The 24594-nt window shown below is 37.3% G+C and overlaps 2 protein-coding genes across 9 annotated transcripts in view; one reads left to right on the forward strand and one right to left on the reverse strand.

Annotated features, from left to right (window-relative positions):
* Positions 1 to 12010, forward strand: part of LOC141506865 (SR-related and CTD-associated factor 4) — a 109571-nt gene extending 97561 nt beyond the window's left edge. For 3 of the 7 annotated variants that reach the window (XM_074214014.1, XM_074214017.1, XM_074214012.1), the window contains exon 20: positions 5525 to 12010. In XM_074214014.1, coding sequence (XP_074070115.1) covers positions 5525 to 6381 — 857 coding nt within the window. In that variant the 3' untranslated portion in view covers positions 6382 to 12010. The remainder of the gene's footprint in view (positions 1 to 5524) is intronic. The other 4 variants (XM_074214016.1, XM_074214011.1, XM_074214010.1 and 1 more) reach the window with 2 other exon arrangements.
* On the reverse strand, positions 9170 to 24381 carry SOD1 (superoxide dismutase 1). Of its 2 annotated transcripts, none has more exons than XM_074214018.1 (5): positions 23920 to 24381; positions 12866 to 12959; positions 11594 to 11663; positions 10571 to 10688; positions 9170 to 9383 (listed from the first exon to the last, which is right to left on the reverse strand). In XM_074214018.1, the coding sequence occupies exons 1-5, from the start codon at positions 24364 to 24366 to the stop codon at positions 9276 to 9278; spliced, it is 837 nt and encodes a 278-aa protein (XP_074070119.1). In that variant the 5' UTR covers positions 24367 to 24381; the 3' UTR covers positions 9170 to 9275. The 2 variants fall into 2 exon arrangements, with proteins under 2 accessions (XP_074070119.1, XP_074070120.1); XM_074214019.1 differs by lacking the exon at positions 23920 to 24381 and adding an exon at positions 23499 to 23672.
* Positions 24382 to 24594: the final 213 nt, after the last annotated feature.

A 24594-nucleotide genomic window follows, 5' to 3' on the forward strand; every position in this document is an offset into this window, starting at 1 on the left:
GTTGCTAGAGAGCTGGCTATAAAACTAAGATCTGATTCAATCCCAACTTTGACACATTGTGTAATGGTTGTGTGACCCTAGAGAACTCACTCCTACTGCCTTAGGCAGCTCTTCAAGAATATTAAGTTGCAAAAAAGTTGCCAGTCTGTATTGTTAATACCTTTTCCTATTGATATTAGAACTCTTTACCTGTTAACAGTGAAATTACTGCTACAAAACCTAACATTTATTCTTATGTATAGCAATCAGAGAAAAGATAACTTGTCCTAAAGTTCTCAGACTTTTTTTAAAAGGTTGAATATATCCATCCTAATAATTATTTCTCTGACTTAAAGTTACAAATAACCAATTTGCTTATATTTTGAAGCACAAGGCCATAATGTTGGGATTAGTCTAAGAAGACTTTAAGCAAATCTGTTCCCCTACCTTGAGATAAATGAAGGCATAAGTGGGCAGGACTTTCTCCCTTCTTAAATTGTGTCACAGAGGGAAATAACAGTTTCTTTGGCTACCAGTTAAGGGTTAAGGACCAGCAAGTTCTTAACTTTTTCATGACAAAAATCTCACTTCTAAGGGAACCTGAAGTATGATTAGAGTCATTAGGAAAGAAGTAATAATAGTTTGGAACAGTAACATTGGGTATGAGCCAGATAATGAGTAATAGATGATCAGAGATTTGTACCATGTGTTTGAAGGGGGAGGATTCTATTCAGTTTCATGACTTTGAAGATACTTGGTTTTTGATGAATAGGTTCATAATCTTTGTCTCCAGGAGGGCTAAGAAACATTGTATGTGATGTCAAACTTCTTTCATATACTGGCAAGTTTTAGAATAAAGAAATAAAGATTCTCAGCCAACTCTAACATACCTCTGGTTCTGAACCCACACCAAAAGGATTAAATTGGAAGTGAGATTTTTGTCATGAAAAAGTTAGAACTTGCTGGTTCTTAACTGGTAGCCAAAGAAGCCATGTTATCTCCTCTGTGACACAATTAAGAAGGGAGAAAATCCTATGCATTCATTTGGCTCAAAGTAGGGCAACAGATTTGCCAAAACCTTAGGCTACTCCCGATATTATGGCATTGTGGTTCAAAAAATTCTGCTAGAAGCAGAAAAGATCACTTCAAAAACTAAGCTTGTTTAATGAATTTTTGCCATAATATTAGAACTCTTATTTTTTTCATCTGTACCCTATTGTTACTAGCCTTCCATTCTATTAGTCTCTGAATATATTTGATATAGAACACATCAATACCTCCTCCTTCCATATGCCTCAACAGCATTTATCATCCATCATACATGTTTTCAGATTAGAGATTCTAACAGTAACAGATTCTGAGATAAGGCCTCAGTTTACCACTACTTTCTTGCCCACGAATTTGTATGTTAACATCTCAGGAAAGTCTTTCTTACACTTTCATCTTGTCAGGGCAGCTAGGTGGCAGAGTGGATAAAGCACCAGCCCTGGAGTCAGGAGTACCTGGGTTCAAATCCAGTCTCAAACACTTAATAATTATCTAGCTGTATGGCCTTGGGCAAGACAGTTAACCCCATTTGCCTTGCAAAAAACAATTTCATCTTGTCACAGAAATTTCTGTTTACATAAGCTTTTTTCCCTTTGAAAATAAGTATTGGCATTACATTAAATTCATCTGTTCCTGAAGATACTGTTGGCTCTGATGTTTAGAAAATAATCACTTTTTGGATAATTATTCAAATTGTACTAGAAATCATTTCAAACTATTCTCTACCTACTTCAGTGCATGGTTGGTATTAATTACGTTTAGTATAATTGATGCTTATAACCCAAGCTGGAAGTATGTCTTAAGGCTATGAGTTTTGGAGACAAGAAAGTAAGTATTGTTTAGCAAACAGCCAACATTGCTTTTAAGAGGAAAAACCTGTTCAAAGACTCATGAGAAGATTTCATTTGCAAAATCAGTATTGAATTGGTACTCAAGTCTGCTTCATTTTAACTAAACCCAAAATATTACAATATGTGAAGGCAGTGTTTAGAAAAGCCTGGCCTGAATCAGACCTTGATTCAAGTCGTACTTCATATATGTATACATCTTGCAGGTGTGATGGGTACACATATCACTTGATATTTCAATGATCTCCAGGTTTCAGAATAGGTTTTGATCTTCATTGGTAGAAGGGAGTTAAATTGCAGGGAGTTCCCTATACCAGTAGTCACAGATTGACCATCACCCATACCCCACTCCCTCCCCACCCCCCAAAAATATTGGAGACAGCTGTTTGGTTTTTCTTTAATGAGTATTTACATAGAAAGAATTAGATTTGAGTTCAAATTCCCAACAGTTAACTAGCACAGAATATTTCCCAACAGAACTAGAACAATGTAAGCCTCAGTTTCTTTATTTGTAAAATATAAGAAATGCCAGGGCGGCTAGGTGTTGCAGTGGATAAAGCACCGGCCCTGGAGTCAGGAGTACCTGGGTTCAAATGTGGTCTCAGACACTTAATAATTACCTAGCTGTGTGGCCTTGGGCGTGCCACTTAACCCCATTTACCTTGCAAAATAAATATAAATAAATGAATGAATGAATATGAAATGCCTATAAATCAAGTGCTAGTATATACATATGTGATCTCTTTAAAGAGCAACTCTTTCAGGAACACTGCTTTACCATATTTGGCTATCAAAATGTATACTGCCTTTCCTCCCAGCTTCATCCTGCCATAGAACTTTTTAAATGTCTCTAAATTTACCAATATGCTTGATTTAAAATGGTAGTGGAGGAGAGTGGGTAATAAAAGCCTTAGTTATAAAAGGGTAAATACTTTTTATTCTCTTTTCTATTATCCAAGAAAAAGTAATCTAGAATGTTTTAATTTAAATGACATTTGTTATTTATTTTTATACATACACACCTGTCATAATTATTCAAAATCAAAATGTTTTTGACATTTCATATAAATGCAAACCTTTCATTTTATACTTAAATGCTTACTATATACCATGATGCAGTTAGTACAACGACAAGAACAACTTCCCAAGGGTATTCAGACGTTGTACAGATTATTCTAATGGCCATGGCAAATAACCTTTAAAGTTTTTCTTATCCCATTAATAGTAATCATAAGATTGCCAGATAGAGATCTAGTTGAACTTTTTAAGTGACCTATATTTATGTATGTCCAAATACATTCCTTATTGGAGAACTGCATTTTCTTTTGAAATGTTTTTTGAGTTTGTATTCATAGTTATTTCATAATAAGTAAATGTCAAATACAGCAATATTATTTTTCTCTATTCTTCAGTTGGTTGTATTAAGTCTAATATAGAAAATGATTTTTTAAATCGGTATACTTTCATATATTTAGAAATAATTCTTGTCCAGATTTTATAAAAATGAGAAAATTGGCATGTTAGGACAGTTACTACTGTTGTCTCACTTGGGAGTAGTGATATTGTGATTTTGAGGTGGCCCCATCACATAATAAAAATTAGCACTGATAAACATAACATGTAAAAATACATAAAGGTAAGCCTCTTATGACATGGGTTAAGTTCTCCTATGAGAATATAAGAAGATGGCATTTTATTATCTACACAAGAGGTAATGTTGCAATTAATGAGATCATAATATTATGTTTTATATGTAACATTATATTAACATACATGCACATGAAGTGTATATACCAGTTCTTTGCAAGTAAGTGAATTGCATAAACATTTTGGCAGTACTGGGGTTTTAGTTGTTGTTTTGGGTTTTCATTTTTAAAATCAAGTGATTTTATTTCATTTTTTCAAAAACAAACCTGGCCTTTTATAGAGCAATGAAGACAGGAACAAAACTGAACCAACACCGAAAAGTTTCAAATAATATTGTTATTTTTAAGTACCTCTTCAAGTTTAAAGATGAAAAGGAAACATTCATCATCATAGTTTTACAGAAAGTTAAAATAAACATTACCATTATGTTTAATTGGGAAAGTCAGGTTCAAAGTTTAAATTTTAGGGGCACAACACATTTGCCATTAAAATTGTTATGTATTAGAGAGAGAGTGTGTGTGTGTGTGTGTGTGTGTGTGTGTGTGTGTGTGTGTTTATAATTTTATGAATAGCAGAGGCAAAAGAATTCATTTGGTGACAAACTTTTGAGTCTCTAACCTAGATTGTTCATCTTTCACTTTCTAGTGAAATTTTGGAAGGACCAAGTTGAAGTTTTCCTGGCATGACTTTATTTATTTTTCCAATTTTTTTCCAATTTTTCCAAAGAAAGTTTTAAGCATTAATTTTTCCTTTAAGGTCTTTGAATTCCACATTTTTCTCTACTTTCCCTCCCCCCTCATCTTGACAACAAGTAATCCATATACAGCTAAGTTAAATATTTCCGTATTAGTCATGTTGTGAAAGAATGAGTATAAAAGGGAGAAGGGACCATGAAGGGGAAAAAACACATAAAGCATAAAAACATTTTAAAAATTGAAAATAATATGCTTTCTTCTGTTCATCATAATTGATCATCTCACAACATGTACATTGTTCTCCTGGAATTCTGCTCATGAGTTCTTATAGAGTATTCCATCATTTTCTTATACCATAAGTTCTTCATCCATTTTCCAATTGATGGACATTCCCTTAATTTCCAATTCTTGGCCACTACAAAAACAGCTGCTATGAATATTTTTATGATCTCTTTGAGTAGTGATATTGCTGAATCAAAAGGGGACTCAGTTTTATTGTCTTTGGGTGTAGTTCCACACTGCTCAAGAACAGCCGTCAGGTTTTAAGAGCTATTTCTAGCAGACATTAGTCTTCTAGATTTGGGCAATTTACATTAAGAAAACTCAAATGATTAGTTGCAAGTTTAATTTGCTTTTCATTGAATTGGGGTAACCACACATGTAGTGATGGGAAAAGTTAAAAATATATGTAGTTGTTTCTTGAACTTGCTTTTCCAGTTCTTAACAATTCTGGAAGAAGAAATTGAAGAGGAATAGCTGAAATCACTTTTGGCCTGGCAATATTTGAGACCTTTGGTAGAGCATTTTGGGATAACTTTTGTATGCCTTTATTTGTACTCTGAAGTGAATATTTCAGTGATTCATAAAATGAATCATCAGTATGCATTTCAGTCTGAGGAGACAATATAGCAATTAAACAATGTTGGCAATTTTCCAACATTAATTGTACCACATTGGATTTACAGAGTTTGAGAGTGTAATTTTATAATGATTTCAAGAAGCTGAATTGAAATCTAATAAAACTTTTGGATAGAGGATAATGGATAGAAAACTCCCCTTTAACTTAATTAGGAATTTAAAAAAAAACATCAAGACCACCTTGTCCCTAGATTGATGTCTCAAAGTTTTTAGTTTGCATAAAATCTTATAGTGTGGTCATAGTACGGTGATGGGCACAATACTGAATGTTGTGTAGAATTCAGTATAGATGTTTGGTAAGCAGTATTTTCTAGTATATACAGATAAGAGAGGTTTTAAGGAAAACGGTGCTTTCTCTTTTGTTTTTAAGTGTTTTATTAATTTTTTTAGGCACACAAGGAGTTGCACCTGGTCCTGTAATTGGGTTGCAAGCACCATCTACTGGTCTGCTGGGTGCTCGGCCTGGTTTAATACCCCTTCAGCGTCCTCCAGGAATGCCTCCACCTCATTTGCAACGATTCCCTTTGATGCCACCTCGTCCTATGCCACCTCACATGATGCACAGAGGGCCACCTCCAGGCCCAGGAGGTTTTGGAATGCCACCACCTCATGGAATGAAAGGCCCCTTTCCACCTCATGGCCCTTTTGTTAGGCCTGGTGGAATGCCAGGACTTGGAGGACCAGGCCCAGGCCCTGGTGGACCTGAAGACCGAGATGGAAGACAACCACCACCACAACAGCAACCACAACAACAGCAACAATTTAGAAATGAAAATAGGCAGCAGTTCAATTCAGGTAGAGACCAAGAAAGATTTGGGAGAAGGTCTTTTGGAAATCGGGTAGAAAATGATCGGGAACGCTATGGTAACCGTATTGATGACAGAGATAATAGTAATCGTGAAAGGAGAGAGTGGGGGAGAAGAACCCCTGAACGAGACAGGCACAGAGACTTGGAAGACAGGAGACGATCCAGTGGACATCGAGACAGGGATTCTAGAGAGAGAGATTCTCGTAGAGATAAGGAAGAAAATCGAGGGAAGGAAAAATCTGAGGTGACAGATAGGTCAGGTGGTGATAAAACCATTGAACCTTCTAGTGGCCAAGTCGGAAATGCAGACACTATTTCAGAACTTGATAAAGGAGAGTCAACAATTATAAATCCTACTGAAGAGTTACCATCAAAGGCTACTTCATCTGTTGATGAACCTGAAAAGGATTCTGCCTTGGCAGTAGAGGCTTCTCGCTAGAGACTGGAAATTTGTCAAAATGTGACAGTGACATTGAAGCATAGAGCTTGAGGTGTACAGATGCTGTATTATATTTGCTTCTGCTATATCACAGCCCCTCAGTAGTTGGCGGGGAATTATAAGCAATTTGATTGCTTCCCTTCTATTTAAAATAGCCACAAAATGACAAAAATATGAATAAAATATTACCCTTTTGCTGTAACTTTTTAAAAGTTTTGACTTTAAAAAGTTTACAAATCGTAATTAGAAGTGCTTTCTATTTTTTTTTTAATTTAAGAAAAGGTAACAGTGAAAGCTCCTCAAACAATAGGGATGTTTTTAATAAACTCTATTTTCGTAACAAACTTTAATGTGTGCTATTCTTCCTACACTGCACTGAAGCGGAAAAGAAATGTTCAGCATCTTAAAGTTTGAGCTGTTAATGCTGTACTTAAGTCTAAATTAGACAGTTTAAATTGTTTATATTTGTTGGGGAAAAAATACATCTGTGTAGCTGAATTCACAGGAGCAGGTTTTTATTTGTAATAGTTGATTTTTAGATGCATCTACTTGATCATATAAGGTAAAAGTTAGTGGTTTTAAAATGTTGTTTGAAAAGCTAATTGTGTTAGTGTTTGTGATTCAATCAAGGTTTTATTTTTCTCATTGGTTCTGTGGTGTTGCCCTAATTAATTTGTAAAAAAAAACAAATTTCTTTACTGATATAATTGGACCCTTAAGAAAAAACAATTTGATATATTCAAATCATCACCTGATAATACATTTGGGAGTTAGGCTATTTTGGTTTTTTTTTTAACCAATAAATTCATTGTTATTTTCAGATTGTTTTGAGAGGGTGGGGTTTGGAAAAGTAATCAAGACTGAAACTTTGACCTATATTATTTTTTCTTTTAGTACTGAGGATTTTAAGATGCTGCCTTATTTTTGCATAACTCAACTCTTCATTTCCTCACTTATTTTGTGCACTTCCTTGTATAGAGGTAGTCTTGCTGTGTTCCTATAACACAAATTATTGAAGTTAAATTATCTGTACAGGAGATGAAAAAAATAGCCAAAGCCAAAAATAAATCTAATATTAGGTATTTAGGGTATAAGTGTTCATCCAGTGCCCTTGGAGAAAGGTATTCAGTGTTCCACAAAACAATCCAAACACTGTGCTTAAAAACTTGTATTAATCTTGTGCAGTTAAAAAACTGTCTTGGCTTTGATGTAATACGTTCATTTCTCTTCTCCCCACCTTTCTTTCCCCTAAATGAAGAGGCAGCTGCTTTGGTAACTCAAGTAATTTTTTAAATGCTGCATTTTGCAGCAGGGCATTTGAAGGGGTTGGGATGGTGGAGGACATTTTTATGTTCCTGCATTTGCAGAATAAAGGAAAAATCCTGTTTACATATCTGTGAACTTAAAATTCCATGTGTTCAAAAATCTGTCTTTACTGTTTGTTTCATTCATGTTGAAGCCATTGAGTCACATAAAAGGATATTTTGAGTTACCTGCAAGGTTTTTTGTACAAAAGACTGATGGCTATTCTTCAGGTTATGATTTCATTCAAATTGATTGTTCAGAATTTACAATGAGTGTCTGGTTGGTACATTGAGTACCAATCCAAAGTTTAGAAGAATCCTATGTCCATGACTTTTCTAGTGGAGATCAGTGGAGATTTGCTTCTTCTGCTTTCCTATTTCTTTAAAATGTTAGTCTTTTTAAAAAACAGTATCCAGCTTGATTTAGAAATTTTTTTCTTCAAGACATTTTTATAAATTGTTAAAAACTGATGTCATTTTTAGGAAAAAGAAATCTAATTTGACACTTTGCTAGTATATCTCTGCAAAGGTATTTGTTAATTTGTTTTTATAAATTATTTGAATTTCATTGAAAACCTTGACTTGAATACATTTCATTAAAGTTGCATAATGTAAACAGGATTAAGAGAAAAGGGATAAGGACCACTTCTGAGGGAAGAGAAAAAAATACCTAAGCCTGGATAAAGGCTAAAAAACCCAGAAATAACTTGGAAGGGGTGAAGTACTGCAGCATTTTACCTTATGGAAAGAGTTTGGAGACAGAATGTGCCAATCTCAGTTTTTATTATAAACTTAAAAGGTACTGGGCTCACTGGGCATACTCTTAAGGCATGACTGTGGAAGAAAGGGAAAAAAAAGCTAACTTGGCAGGTAAGTTTCTTACTCTTAGCCAATATGATTTTAAGACTTAGATTTTGGTTTAAACCAATTGTAAATAAATGGAGATTTTTACACAAAAGTAGAAATTTTGCCACCTGTTATTTAAAAGTTGTTTGTTTCATGCTAGGACACCACATTATCTTGTCTTAAGCCATGGCAGGAGGATATATACTCTTTGTCCAAGAAAAATATCCTTTTATTGGACCTAAACATGGTCCACTATGAGCCAGCTGCTAGAAACAGGTTTCTCAGGGTTTTTTTAAAAAAGTTAATTAGTTATAAATAATACACATATCCCTGTCTTGACTCATTAGATTTGCCACACAAATGATACTTGATATCAAATTTCCCAAGGTCTAGAGAGCTATATTCTATTCTGAACTGTTTCAATATAAGCTCACTTTGAATGAACAACATTTGTATATCTAATGTTTGAGACCAGCCTTAAAGTTTAAGTTTAAACAAAATTATGCCAGACAATTAAGTTTAATTCCCAGAAACAATATTCCACAGTCACTGCTGCATTTTAATTATAGGCTGTATGAAATTTTATATAAATCTGCATCAGAGACATTTGAATAAGCAATTAAAAGTTTCACACGAACTTTGACTTAAGATTAGTGTTTAATGGTCTTGCCAAGTATGTTTCTACATGTAATCATCCACATTTTTGTGTTCCTAGGTACCTGAGCTATATCCTAGGAAAATGATTTACTTAGCAATCCCAATTACGCCACAAGCTAGGCGAGGTCCAGCATTTCCCGTCTTTGCACTCTCTTCATTTGCCCCTTTGCCCAAGTCATCACATTTCTCATGAATCTGATAAAAAAAAAAGTTAAAAGGCATTTTAATAAAATTGAAGCTGTATCATTAGTGGCTACTACACACATTATTTTTTGCTCCCTAATCCCTGAGAGGTAAGACCCTCACATGTACATAGGTCAAGGGGCATGTCAAGTGAACCTTTAGTGATTAACACAAATATATATGGTTACTTTTTTAAGGAAAGCAAGCCTATAACATTTAATAGATTTGTTATAGGTTATGTTATGGTGTACCTAAATAAAATTGTCCTAGACAGTTTGCTATTATAAAGGAAATTAATAAGCTAAAAATCTAGAGAATATTGATCCTAGACTTCCATAATACCAAAGAAATTATGATGTTCTAATACTATTTGCACTATATATATTATCAAGTAGAAATTGAGGGAACAAATCAAATTGGGCTCATTCTATGAAAATGTTAAGACAGCATAGCGGAACAGTGCCTAGAGATATCCCCTAAACTAACTTAAAAAATATTCATTCTGATTTTTTACATTTATATCAATATGGATTTTTTTACATTCTTAGATTTCCTAGAAGTAAATGGACTAGCACCTCCCCCTTTTTGAGCAATGTGGCAACCTATGCAGTCAAAAGTATTAAAAGAAGGGGAAGGGAAGGAATTGAATATTGGCAGATCAAATAGAAAAATCTGATTTGAGTTCTTTGTTTTGGTATTAACCCAACTATAAATTTCAACCAAAATTTCAAAATTATTTGGTATTTTAAATTCAGACCCAGGACAGTTCTCTTTTCTGCCCCCTATTCTCACCCCAAATTCAAAAATTCCCAAATGTTTACTTTTCTAAGGCTTTAACAATTTACCTCTAAATGATATTAAATGGGCAAGAATTAGTATAACCTCTAAAGTACAATGACTCAGGTCATTGTCTTTGTTCCCTTTCACTGTGAGCATTGATTTTAGCATTATTTTAATTGCTGAAGTATAAAGCCAAGTTAAAATATGGGTCTCACTTTCATTAACTAAGAATCTAAGAGTTGTGGTGGCTGGACTTGTGTATGAAAAACTCCCTCTAATAATGCAAGTCAGCACCTTCTAATTTTAGAGCTACTCAGAGCACTTGAAGGTTAAATAACAAAGCCAGGGCCATAAGGCCTCTATGTATTAGAAAAGGGGCATGTGTACACACACATAAACACTTCATATTTAACGCTTACCACCATAGTACGGCCAATGATAGACAATGGTCCTGAAAGTTGAATCTGAGAATCTTTGATAGACACTATTGCCACACCATCTTTGTTGGCAGTTACATTGCCAAGGTCTCCAACATGCCTATGGATCACAAACAAGGAATTGAATTCCAACCAAGTGTTTCCAAGTGTAAAAGTCAGACCCTATCTGCCAGGATGAAATTATCTGTTATATTTGGTCAAATAAAACACTGATCAAACAAAGGTAATTGCCAGGTAACAATCCAGATATGAGTTAAAAGCTGGAAAAAAAAAGCTTCAATTAATCTAGTCAGACTTTTAAAAGACAACAACAGGTTTTTCTTTGGGGGGAGGGGAATTGGGAAAGAATGTATATTCTTCCCAATTAACCAAGATCATAGTTTAGTTTATCCTATTAATAAGTAGTGAATTATTAAGGTTCTAGCCCTGATATATCAAAAATCAGTCCTTACATGACTGAACTTTGTAACGATTTTCCTTTTAAGCCATCTACTTTTCCTAAAAGATTCCCAGGAAAAAGTGGAAATTGGAATTTTCATCCCCAATTTGAATAGTACTAAGTAGTTTCATCAATTAGGCCTTGATGTTCACAGATTTCCTCCCTCCCCCATATTTTAAAAATGGTGGTTGGTTTATTCTAATGTCTGACAATACTATATATTCATGTCATTTCTTCTATTTGTTTCATTTGACATTGTGTTCTGTATTAAATAAACATGAAAAAATAAAGCCCTCTTAATTTGTGTTCCCATTTGTGAACATTTTAGTGCCCCCAGCACTACACGGAAAATGGAGGAGAAATGATGCCTTCTTGCTTATGTGTTAGGTTAAAAGGACAAAAGGAGGAAAGAGCAATTATAAAACACCTAAGGCCAAGTGGAAATTCATTATATCAGTTCTACAAAGGTAGACCACAGAAATGGAACCCTAGAGCCCCGAAGCCAACTCTCACTTTACAATTCAAGGGAGACTTCAGTAATAAATGAGACAGTTTTTATCACTTACCTTTCTTCATCATTTGGTCCACCATGTTTTTTGGAATGAGGATTAAAGTGAGCACCTGCACTGGTACATCCTGTTAGTTAAGAAGAATTAAGACTTTAATCAAATCTTCAAAATAAATTGCTTCTATAAAGATGTAATAAACTGTTAATAAGCAAAGTTACTGAAATAAAAAATCAAATCTGTGTACTAGTAACCTACCAAAAACTTAGGTACCAAAATGTAGAATGGCAAACCACTCCAGAATTTTTGCCCATTTGCCCCTCAAATGGGGGTCACAAAATGCTGGACAAAACTGAAACAAGGACAAATATAACTTGAGTGGTAGCTTGGTATATGAAGTAGGAATTACTAAATCTGTTCTAACACTTCAGACAAGTCTTTTTTACCTCACTGGGTTTCAACTTCCTCACATTACATAAGGATATTCTGACATGAAATCAAAGTTTGAAGAATTCTAACTTAAGAGTTAAGATGACCAAACATCTCCTTATGTTCAAGGGTAGTACAGTCCCTAGCAGCTGTTATTCCGATTGCCTAATTTAGAGAAGAGTACTCTAAGGCATCTGTAACTGACAGCACTTAAAACTACATCTTTTTGGACAAAGGTTCTTCCATTAACTTTGGCTATGGCATATATAAGTAGATCAAAAGGCAGCACCATGCAATCTCCCATAGGGAGAGCTAAAACTTCAGCCAAAAAGTAAATAATAAGCCAGAATGGCATTGAGGCTTGCCGATTGATATTCCTTATTCAAACTGTCCAACATTTAAAAGTACAATAAATACAGCAGTCAAATGAATACAGACACAAAATATTTGTTCAATAAATTAACACTTTTATACTGAACTAATTTTCTGATGGTGAAATTCCACAAGAAGCCCAAGGAAATATCTGTAATAGGGCATATAAATTGACTGAAGTATATCATCCAATTCCAACTCATTCGAAAGCAATAATGGAAAAACTTACAAATGGGACAAGTGAAAAACTGAGGAAAGTAGCTCTGATACCTCTTCCCACTTTCCTTAATTGAATGATGCTTACCAATAAATAGCCAGATATGGCACCTAAAAGACATAAGGTTGGCTTTTTTGACCTTCCACTCTCATCAACCAAATAAGACTAATCCTAATATTTATATTTTACTTTTAAGCGTCCATGACAAGGCAATATGTTTGAATTCTCACAAGTTTAGTCTCCCCTCCATAATATTTTCCTGACAAACTACAGTGGTCCAACAACTGCACATAAATTTAAAAAAAAAAACCTACCTTGAGTATTATCACCAAATTCATGGACATGGAATCCATGGTCTCCTTCAGCTAATCCTGTTATGGATCCCGAGAGTTCCACAGGCTCCCCAGTCTTTATTGAAAGAAATATTTGATTAGTTTGAAATAATTAAAAGTCATCTGAAAGGTTCATTGGTTCAACAACATACTGATATGATGTTTATTTATTAACCAGATATGTTAATTTTTTAAATTTTATTTAAGGCAATAGAGTTAAGTGACTTGCCCAAAGTCACACAGCTAGGCAATTATTAAGTGTCTGAGGTCAAATTTGAACTCAGGTTCTCCTGACTCCAGGCTCAATCCACTATACCACCTGGCTGTCCCCCCATATATATTAATTTTTTAAAATTTATTTTTATTAAAGATATTATTTGAGTTTTACAATTTTCCCCCAATCTTACTTCCCTCCCCCCCACCCTCCTACAGAAAGCAATCTGTCAGTCTTTACTTTGTTTCCATGTTGTACCTTGATCCAAATTGGGTGTGATGAGAGAGAAATCATATCCTTAAAGAAGAGACGAGAAGTCTAAGAGGTAACAAGATCAGACAATAAGGTATGTTTTTTTCCTAAATTAAAGGGAATAGTCCTTGAACTTTGTTCAAATTCCACGGCACTTTATCTGGATATAGATGGTATTCTCCTTTACAGACAGCCCAAAATTGTTCCTGATTGTTGCACTGATGGAATGAGTGAGTCCTTCAAGGTTGAACATCACCCCCATGATGCTGTTAGGATATACAGTGTTTTTCTGGTTCTGCTAATCTCACTCAGCATCAGTTCATGAAAATCCCTCCAGGCTCCCATGATATCCCGTCCCTCCTAGTTTCTAATAGAATAGTGTTCCATGACATACATATACCACAGTTTGCTAAGCCATTCCCCAATTGAAGGACATTTACTTGATTTCCAATTCTTGGACACCACAAACAGGGCTGCTATAAATATTTTTGTACAAGTGATGTTTTTACCCTTTTTCATAATCTTTTCAGGGTATAGACCCAGTAGTGGTACTGCTGGGTCAAAGGGCATATATATTAATTTTTAACAGTAATTCTTAACACTGCCATTGGATACCTATGACAAGAAACCAATAAATTTTGATATCAGGTATGAAATATCTCAAATCAATTAGCTTATTATGGTTTTTGGGTAGCCATTTTGGTTTTGTAGAGGAGGGATGTAGGATGTAGGTGAACAAGATTTATGAAGATTAAAACCTGTAGGTCTAAGTGGAAGGAAAAGGCAAAACAGAGATATCAAGGGATCTGAATTCACTTCAAAAGGCAAGAATCACTCAGTTTAATTCTCAGTAACATTATAAAAGGTGCTAAATGAGATGACTTCTAGTTCCAATATTTAAGGACCATAGATGATATAAAAGTTTGAAAATGTAAACAAAATACTTAATACATAATTTTATACTAAAATTCTGGTTTTATAAAAGCCAGCTTTGTGAAGGGGAAAGGTACACCATTTTAGGAGTTGAGTTTCTCTTGCTGTAGCATTACTAAACTTTCATGGCTATGAAAGGGTAGAGATATTTAGATTGCCTGAAGTTCTCCTTCATCTCACTAAGAATCTCTTCCAAAGGTTTCTACTGTTTAGATCTTTTTCTGGAGTCTGACCTTGTCATTCAAGATATGTGTGTGTGTGGGGGGGGGGTGTCTTGGAGACCCCTTAAACACACCATTTCTGAATTATGTCATCATTCTTGAAGACTCCATGACCCTTTTAAGTTTCCAGATTTACCTCAGTGTCATCTTTCATTCAAACAGAACCATTTCATTTCTACCTCCATAATACCTCATTATTCCCTACTTTACATCTCTCCTCTGAACAATTACAATTGTCTTCCTAGTGGCTACATCTCCTTACTCCTTTTCTACTCTACTCCAATTCATCCTCCACAGAATTGGCAAGGTCAATTTGTGAAAGTACAGATTTTACCATCAATTCCCTAATTCAGTAAACTATGGTGATTTTCTACTATCAAATGTTAAATCTCACACTTGACTTCCCCCTTTTCTTTGACAAACTGTATACTAGCCAGTATGCTTGATAAGTTCACAAAAACTTGGATGAAATGGGAAACACTAAACTTATTCCTTCTAGTGAGAAGGAAGACTACCATGCCTTACCATCTGCCTTGTCAACACTTGCATTTGAGCTACTAATGAAGCTAAAGGACACTAGAAACTGTCATTCATACCATCACTATAGGTTTAGAGATTGTTTGGGTTTTGTTGTCCCAGAGTGAGGATAAATAGGGAAACTGTTCCTGTTCTGGCCCTCCAAGGGTCTTTTTTTGTCCCATTTCTTAATCACTGACAAGTTGAGTCTTAGAAAACGCTTTAGCTTAAAAAGGCCAAGGTCTACTACTGCCAACTCGAATTGTCCAGACAGTTTTGGAGGAGGGAACGAGGCTGGTGACTCTGAACACTCTTAACTTGCTTAAATTCTATTCACTAGCAAGTCAGGATATCAACCTTCCTGATGTCATTGGTCCACTCTGAGAACAAAGGACCAACAAGAGCAATCACAGGTACTTCTTGATCAGTCATCCTCTTCCCAATTTTTCCTCTCTTCTGAAGTCACTTAACGTCAATAAGCAAAGATCATCAAAGTACAACTTATGCTCATAACTCTTCAAGATTCTTGCTCAAGGCTTCATAATCTTAGCAATAGTTCCTTGATTCTTTATGGTATTTGTGGTCTCATTAATGAGCTGGTTCAGGCATCAGGTTTGGAAGATTCTATAAAGTCTTTAGGTATATTCCAAGAATATCAGGAACAAGTAGCTACGTCAATACCTTTGAAAAGTCACCAACCACTACCAATCTTCTCTGACTGTTCTTTAATGAATCTGTCACTGAACTCTGATATGAGATCATCTGGAGACTAAGATCATCATTCCTCTAGGGATAAATTCCCTCCTCTTTCAAAAGGGCCACCTGGTTTCTTTGCATAAAATTTTAGATGATCCTTTTTCTTTTCCATCTCTGAGCCTCTTCTCTGTATCTTAAGTTCTGATGTAGGTTAGAGCTTCAAATTCCTTTTCTTCTGTTTTCAGATGGAAGTCTTTCGGGTTTTCCTTTTTCAATGAGAAAAACTTTTATCTTCCTGATAACCCAGAAAAGCATTCTTCAAGTCAAACCCTAGACTAATTAAGCTACATTAAATTTTGACATAAGACATATGCCATGCTGACAAAACTGATACTGTAGCTAGTCAGTCAAAACAAAGCAAAGCTTATAAGAAAAGGGTCCCTATTAGGTAAACACAAAATAAAGAGACTTTATGCAGTGCTGAGACCTGACAGAAGACCTGATAAAAGAGAAAATTCATATAAAACGGGTCATCTACTTTGTCCAGACTCATCTGTTCTCAATGTAGTATGAGGTAGAAGAGCACTGATCTTTGTCCAAGTCCCCAAGTTTGTCAATCAATTGGACAATAAATCAAGGACATATTCAGCACTTAATACTAGTTAAGTGCTGAGATACAAAGTAAAACCCGTTAAGAATTCATAGCCTATGAGTGAGATGAGCAGAACCAGAAAAACACTGTACACCCTAACAGCAACATGGGGGTGATGATCAACCTTGATGGACTCGCTCATTCCATCCGTGCAACAATCACGAACAATTTGAGACTCTTTGCATGGAGAATACCATCTGTATCCTGAGAAAGAACTGTGGAGTTTGAACAAAGACCAAGGACTATTACCTTTAATTTAGAAAAAAAAACTGGTATCTTATTATCTGATCTTGCTATTCCTTTACTTTATGTTTCTTCCTTAAGGATATGATTTCTCTCTCATCACATTCAATTTGGATCAATGTATACCATGGAAACAATGTAAAGACTGGCAAATTGCCTTCTATGGGGGGGGGAGTAAGATTAAGGGGAAAATTGTAAAATTCAAAATAAATAAAATCTTTATAATAAAAAATAAATTCATAGCCTAGTCAGAAAAACAACAAGTAAACTTGGTAAAAAACAATACATACATTGAAAAAGGGAGGTAATCAGAGAAAAGACACTAAACAATGGGGGTAACTTAGAAAGGTCTTTAAAAATTTCTTTTAACATTTTAATTTGGGGAGGCTAGGTGGTGCAGTGGATAGAGCACTTACCTTGGAGTCAGGAGTACCTGAGTTCAAATCCAGCCTCAGACACTTAATAATTACCTAGCTGTGTGGCCTTGGGCAAGCCACTTAACCCCATTGCCTTGCAAAAACTTAAAAAAAAATTTTAATTAAAAATTTTGAGTTCCTGAGTCAAATTTAACAAAAAAATAAGCCATTCTCCAATTAACAAATGGTCAAAGGATATGCAAAGGCAATTTACAGTTAGGGAAATCAAAGCAATCCATAGTCATATGAAAAATTGCTCTAAATCATTTAGTAGAGAAATGCAAATTAAAGAATCTTTGAGGTACCATCTCATACCTCTCAGTCTGGCCAATATGACCCGAAAGGACAATGATCAATGTTGGAAGGGATGTGGGAAATCTGGGACACTAATACATTACTGGTGGAGCTCTGAACTCATCCAACCTTTATGAAGAGCAATTTGGAATTATGCCCAAAGGGCAACAAAAATCTACATATCCTTTGATCCAACTATACCACTACTGGGTGTATACCCAAAAGAGATCATGGAAAAAAGGGTAAAAAATCACTTGTACAAAAATATTCATAGCAGCTCTGTTTGTGGTGGCAATTGAATATCAAGGGGATTTTCCATCAATTGAGAAATGGCTTAATAAACTGTGGTATATGTATGTGATGGAACACTATTGTTCTATTAGAAACCAGGAGGGATGGGAATTCAGGAAAGCCTGGAAGGATCTGCATGGACTGATGCTGAGCGAGATGAGCAGAACCAGAAAAACACTGTACACCCTAACAGCAACATCAAACTTAATGGACTTGCTCATTCTATCAGTACAACAATCTGGGACAATTTTGGAGTATCTGCAATGGAGAATGCCATCTGTATCCAGAGAAAGAATTGTGGAGTTTGAACAAAGACCAAAGACTATTACCTTTAACTTAAAAAAAAAACAGAACATTATCTTATTATATAATTTTGCTGTCTCTTATACTTTGTTTCTTCCTTAAGGATATGACTTCTTTCTCATCATAGTCAAGTTAGATCAATGTATACCATGAAAAACAATGTAAATACTGACAGACTGCCGGGGGGGGGGGGGGGGGGGATTGTAAAATCCTAAATAAATAAATAACTCGAAATTTTGAGTTCTAAATTCTACTCCTCTCTCCCTCTCCTCCCCCCATCCTGAGATAACTAATCAGATAAAGATTATATACATGCAATTATGTAAACTATTTTCATATGAGTCATTTCATGTAAGAAGATTCAAATAAAAGAAGGAAAATGAAAAAACTGAAAAACAGCATGCTTCAGTCCATATTCAAACAGTATCATTTTTTTTCCCTGGAAATGGTAGCATGCTTCACTATTAGTCTTTTGAGATTGTCTTAGATCATTATGTAGCTGAGAATAGCTACTTCATTCACAGGTCTTCATCAAACAATATTGCTATTACTATGTATGATGTTCTCCTGGTTCTGTTCACTTCACTATGCAATCAGTTCATATAAGCCTAGGTTTTTCTGAAATCATCCTGTTTATCGTTTCTTACAGCACAATAATATGACATTACAATCACATTTTTGTGACAGGCATTCCCTCAATTCTGGAAAGAGCTTTTGGAGAAAATAGAATTTGAACAGAATCTTGAAGAAACCCAGGAGAACATGAAGATTATATTAGTTGCATGACCTCAGGCTAAATAATCTAACTTCTCAGAGCTTCATCTCTTTATTAGTAAGATTAACACTTGTATAATCTAAGATTGATGAATGTGAGATAATTGATATTATCACAACTTCTATTAAATTTTGCACTTTCCCATGCAGGCCAGAACACTGTATTTAGAAAACAAAAATGCAGAGAAAGTTGAGATATTAACCTTCAATTGGTGTAATTTCAACATTTATACTTCATCCTAGGAGGCCTTTCAAAATCCCACAATAAATTAGCAAAATGTTAGCATAGAAATTAGGAAAGAAGTTTGAAATAAAACATTTTCAAAATTAGGAAAGAGATAGTTAAAGTCAGTCTTCAAACTTCTGTCATTTCTTTCTTTTTCCTTTCCCAAGTTGTCTTAGCTATGTTTCTTGTGCAAAGACAAAGGCTGGGCCTATAGACAAGAAAATTCAATTGAAGAAGAAAACCAAAAAAATTTTGGAGGTTGTGCCAGATCTGAACCTTGAGGAAGAGAAGAGATGAGATTGTGTTCACTCTGCATAAATGTGCAGAGAATAGATAGTAATTAAGTTTTAAAACATAGCCTGTGAGAAGAGGAATGATGGTGAAATAAGGCTAGAATTGTAGATTAGAACTAGAGAGCTTTTACTAGAAGTTTCAGTCACTTTTAAATTCAAACTGAGTAATAGTTACTTTTTAGAAAAATCAAAGAAATTATGTTTGCTTAAGTGAATGTTGGTTTTTATCACTGTTGTCTTTTGTAACAGCAGTAACCAACAAAGGAAAATCATATCTTCAAGACTAGGAAAAGCCCAGGTTTGGTGCCTTTCAGTTAATTTCAGTAAGTGTTTATTGAGCTCTTACTATGTTGTTAGACACTGTAGATGGAAAGTTTGTTTTTAAGCAACTCACATTTTATTCTGTAGAATCTAATGATAAGAGAAATGCAAATCAGAGTAATTTCAAGTAAATTGACAAAGATAGAAAAAGATGGAATAGTCTTTGTTGTATGAGTTGAATATTGGTAGACATTATTGTCTATTGTTGGTGAAGCTATTACTTTGTACAACCATTTTGGAAAGCAGTTTGGATTTATGCAAATAAAGTGATAAATATGAACTTTGAGCCAATATTCTACTATTTGACATACACTCCAGAGATGTGACTAATGAAAAGTACCTATATACACCAAAATATTTATAGCGGCATTTTTTGTTTTAGCAAAGAACTAGAAACGGTAGACATCCATTGACTTGGGAATATCTAAAAAAAACTGTTATGCATTCATGTAATGAAATATTACTGTAAAACAATGAATATGAAGAAATACTACTGTGAGACAGTGAGTATGAAAACTGCAGAGTAACATGTGAAAACACAGGTGAATTTATGCAAAGTGAAGTAAGAACCAAGAAAATATAAATTTGTTTGTAACCATTCCACTGAAATTAAATTTCATACTTTGCGCCCCAGTCACTTTGGGCCTTTATCCCAAAGAGGTCAAAAGAAAAAAGACAAGTATTTTTAGAGCATCTGTTTTGTGTGATATTGTGAGAGAAAAGAATGAGAAACTCTCACAAAAGTTACTCCCAAATAGATAAATGGTACAAGGATATGAAAGGCAATTTTCAAATGTTTAAAAAGCTATGTAAAAATTGTTCCGAAATCACTTATCATTAAAGAAATACAAATTAAACCAAGTTTGGGGTCACATTCAGATTAGAAAAGACGACCAAAAACTCCCCAGAAAATAACAATTGTTGAAGGGGCTGTTGTGAATTGGGCTAAAAATAGGCCCATACCCCCAAGGAAATCTAAGAAAGAGGAAAAGGACCCATATGTACAAAAATAATTTCAGCAACTCTTTATCCAGGAGCAAAAACTATCAACTGGGGAATGGCTAAACATTATGGACTAGGAAATATAATGGAATAGAACTGTGTCATAAGAAATAGTGAATGGGACAGCTTCAGAAATACCAAAAACTTGCATGAACTGATTCAAGGTAAGCACTTTATGTAACAGTTTATAAGTTTATATAATGACATTATAATAAACAAAAACAACTTTGAAAGACCTGAGATCTCTGATGAATACAATGACAAATGACTCCAGATTATATATGCTACCCACCTCAAGAGTGGTGATGAACTCAAGATGCAGAATGAGACATATTTTTGAATATGTCCAGTACAGTAATTTGCTTTGTTTGACTATGCATAATTATTATGAGGGTTTTCTTTTTTCTTTGTTCACTTGAAGGGGGGATATAAGTTAAAAAGGGAAAAAAAGTTTGTTAATTGGGAAAAATGTGATAATTTTCCCCCATTAAATTATTAGCTTTTTTGACAACATAGTCTATAATTTTTTCACCTTGTAATTGCCAGAGAAAGCATGAGATCAAATGAAAATTTGATCATAAGGCAAATATAAAATTCTCTTTGGGGCTTTTATATTTCTGCAAAATATGGATACCTCTTTGTATCTTTCCAGTCTTCTCATAACACATATAGCTTCAATTTAACAACTAAGAATTTTTTATGTATAAGCTTTAGGTCTTTTCAAGTTTATTCAAAAGATAAATTATAAAAAATAAACATTCATCCATAATTGTTTAGTTTTCAACAAGTAGAATATAAACTAATCCTCATCATCATGAAGTAGAACCAATAAATCAGAATACTGAATTGAGAATCAGACAAAGTTCTAGAGAAATAGTAGTATGTTTTCAAGAACATTAGACTTAGGGCCAGAAAGGTCTTGGTTTTGAATTCTAGCTCTATGTTATGTCTAAGTTATGTGTACTCTTTGGGACTCATCTGTAAATTAATAAGTTCCCATATATAAAATGATGGGGTTTAAAAACTGATGATCCTAGTATAGACTTTGCTACTTACAGTTATGTAACTGGGCAAGTCAGTCTCTACAACTCCTTAGTTTCCTTACCCTTTTTATTCAAATTAAAAAAAAAACTTTTTAATTCCAAATTCCCTCCATTCCTCCTTCAGCAATGATTTCATTTACACATGGTAAATCATGCAAAATATTTCCACAATAATCAAACTGCAAGAAAGAAAGTGAAAAAAGTATGCTTTCATCTGCATTCACTTAATCAGTTCTCTCTAGAGATGGATATAGTTTTCAACATGGAGTCCTTTGGAATTGAACAGAGCAGAGCAGCCAAGTCTTTCACAGTTGACCATCATTACAATATTGTTTTTATTGTGTACAATGTTCTCCTGGTTCTACTCATTTCACTTTGTATCAGTTCATCTAAGTTTTCCTAGATTTTTCTGAACCCATCACATATCATAATTTGAAAAGACATTCTCCAATTAATGCGTGTCCCCTCATTTTTCAATTCTTTGCCAATACAAAACAAGTAGCTATAAATCTTTTAAAGTCCTTTTCCCATTTTTTTTTAATCTTTGGGATTCAAACCTAACAGTGTACTTGTGAAGATATAACAGTTTAGAAAATGCTGAAAGACCCATAAGGGGCTGAAAGTGTACAAGAAACTCAAGTAAAAAGTCTTCAGAAAGCTCAAATGTGTAAAGTTGAAATATCAGTAAGGCTCAAGAAAGATGAAAACAGGCAGAGAGAGAAGTATAATGGAAAGATTAGACATAAAAACCAAGGAGAATTTAGTCCAATGAAAAGGGTGACCCCTCTTTCAACAAGTTTGCCAATGTTTTGAAACCCCATCCAAAACTTTCCCATTCCATTGTGAGTACCACCATTTTTCCAGGTGCCCAATCTTAAAGCCTAGGTCATCTTGGATTCTTTTCTCTCCCAAATGCCTCTAGTTATTAACATCTTTTATGCCTACTACTGCAATTTATTTTCTATTCAATTTGGTACATTTCATTCCCACAGCTATCTTCAAGCTCTCATTTCCTATCTATGAGGCCCTGAAAATAGCCTTCGACTTAGCGTCCCTGGCTCCCCCAACCTTTCTGGTGTAAGCAGGTCCCTGCTGCCCTCTGGCACTCAAAGCCCTCCAGTCGTCTCTCACACTCCGCTTCACCTTGACTAAGCTCACTGGAGACTCTTCATCTTACTTCACTTTCTTCTCCTGCCTTGGACAGGTTCTGCCCGGCCCAAACTCCCTTTCTTCTCAATCCAAGCCTCCAGGACGCCTGCCACAACTTCCCAACCAAGCCCCCCTCCGTCGGGTCCACGGCACCGCCTTCTCCTCTTTTAACTTTTTTTTCGTTTTGGTTTATTTAAGGTTTAAGTGTCTGGGCCAAGGCCACGCAGCCGAGGTTCTGGGCCAGGTTCCGGCCGGACGGGAAGCCAGATGCTCCTGACTCCGGTGCTCGGCCCCCTCGGCCCGTTGCGCCCTCCCGGGCCTCCTCTAACTAGCTCGGGCTCATCCTATGCAGGCTCCGCAGCCGGGCAGCAGCCCCGGCGCGGCCCCGGCAGTGCCGTCCGTCCCGCAGGGCCGCAGCCGGCCCGGCCCCCCACGGGGCTCGGGTGGGAGCGGGTTTTTCCTCTTCTCAGGCCGCGCCCTCCCCGCTCCCCGCACCCCGCACCCCCAGGGCCCGGGGGCGGGAACGCCCGCCCGCCCCGCCCCCGTGACTCAGCATCTGGGCTCCGCGGCGGTGGCGGCGGCACCGTTAGCTCGCCCGCGGCTGCGGCTGCGGCTGCGCGCCCCGGGCGCCCGGGGCCCCGCGCCCTGCCTTCCGCGGGGACGGAGACGCACGTGTGGAGGCCGCGGCATCGGCGGGAGCGGGGGCTGGGGGCCGGCGCGCCGCCCCGGGCAGGGCCGGCAGGACCCGCGTCCGCCCGCCCCGGCTGCGCCCTTGCCTGCTTCTGCTCGAAGAAGATCGTGCCCTGCACCGGGCCGTCGCCCTTCAAGACGCACACAGCTTTCATTGCCATGTCTCCCGGGCCAGCGAGCGCGCGGCGCTTCCCGTCCGCTCCGGAGGCAGGCAGCGGGCAGCGGGCAGCGGGCAGCGGGCAGCGGGCAGCGGGCGGGCAAGGAGCAGACCGCAGCGAGAAGCGCAAGGAGCCCAAGAAACGCAGGCCGCGCAGCAGCTCCCTTAAGGGCACGCACAGCCGTCACTCGCGCCTCCCCGCCTCCGGCCCGGCCAATCAAAACGCGCCGTCCAGCGGCGCTCTTCCCGCCCCAAAGGGGGCCGCCAATCAGGAGAGGAGCCCCCACGAGCCCCCCCACCCCGTAATTCTTCGACATCTTAGCCCTTTGCCTGCCTTAGCTTGTACTTACGGTAGAAGCCACTAGAACCCTCCGAGCTGCCTCACGCGTCCTTCCACGTGAGAAGCGTGCACCGGGCCCCGCTCCCCGTGCACTGCGGACGTCCAAGGCGCCTCTCGCCGCGCGGGATGCCCGGTCGCTCCTCAGGTCGGCCCTGGCTTGTAACGGGAGAGACCGTGCGCAGGGACACAAGAAAGTGAAAAGCAAAACGCCCAGCGGGGGGGGGGATGGGTGCCCCCAGAAAAGCCCGCCACCGGGGATGCTGCCTGACCTCTGCCCTGGGGAAAGAGAGGCATTGTGGGAGCCAGAGCTGAGGCGGGCTGGCCCGGGAGGGAGGAGGCCCCAGAGACAGGTGCGTCCAGGTGTGCCGCGCTGCCAAGAGGCCCAGCAAAGGCGGCCCTGATCCTTCCGCCACCGGAGACCCGTGGGAGTGCGTGCCCGGGAGGCACGTGACCACATCACGTTTGAGGACGGCTGCGGCGATCAGGGCCGAGGGCCCGGGCCAGGTTCTGAGCCAGGTTCTGGGCCAGGTCCGGGCCGAGGTTCTGGCCGAGGTTCTGGGTCAGGTTCTGGCCGAGGTCCGGGCCGAGGTTCTGGGCCAGGTCCGGGCCGAGGTTCTGGGCTAGGTTCTGGCCGAGGTCCGGGCCGAGGTTCTGGCAGAGGTTCTGGGCCAGGTTCTGGCCGAGG

Source organism: Macrotis lagotis, chromosome 1, assembly GCF_037893015.1.
Source record: "Macrotis lagotis isolate mMagLag1 chromosome 1, bilby.v1.9.chrom.fasta, whole genome shotgun sequence".
In the NCBI taxonomy this organism is placed as follows: Eukaryota; Metazoa; Chordata; class Mammalia; order Peramelemorphia; family Peramelidae; genus Macrotis; species Macrotis lagotis.

Coding starts and splice junctions, on each gene's coding strand:
- SOD1 (XM_074214018.1), bottom strand. CDS start 24,366: ATGTGGTCACGTGCCTCCCGGGCACGCACTCCCACGGGTCTCCGGTGG. Junction 12,960..23,919: donor GGGTTCTAGTGGCTTCTACC/GTAAGTACAAGC, acceptor CTTTCAATAAAG/ACTGGGGAGCCTGTGGAACT. Junction 10,689..11,593: donor GGACCAAATGATGAAGAAAG/GTAAGTGATAAA, acceptor TGTGATCCATAG/GCATGTTGGAGACCTTGGCA.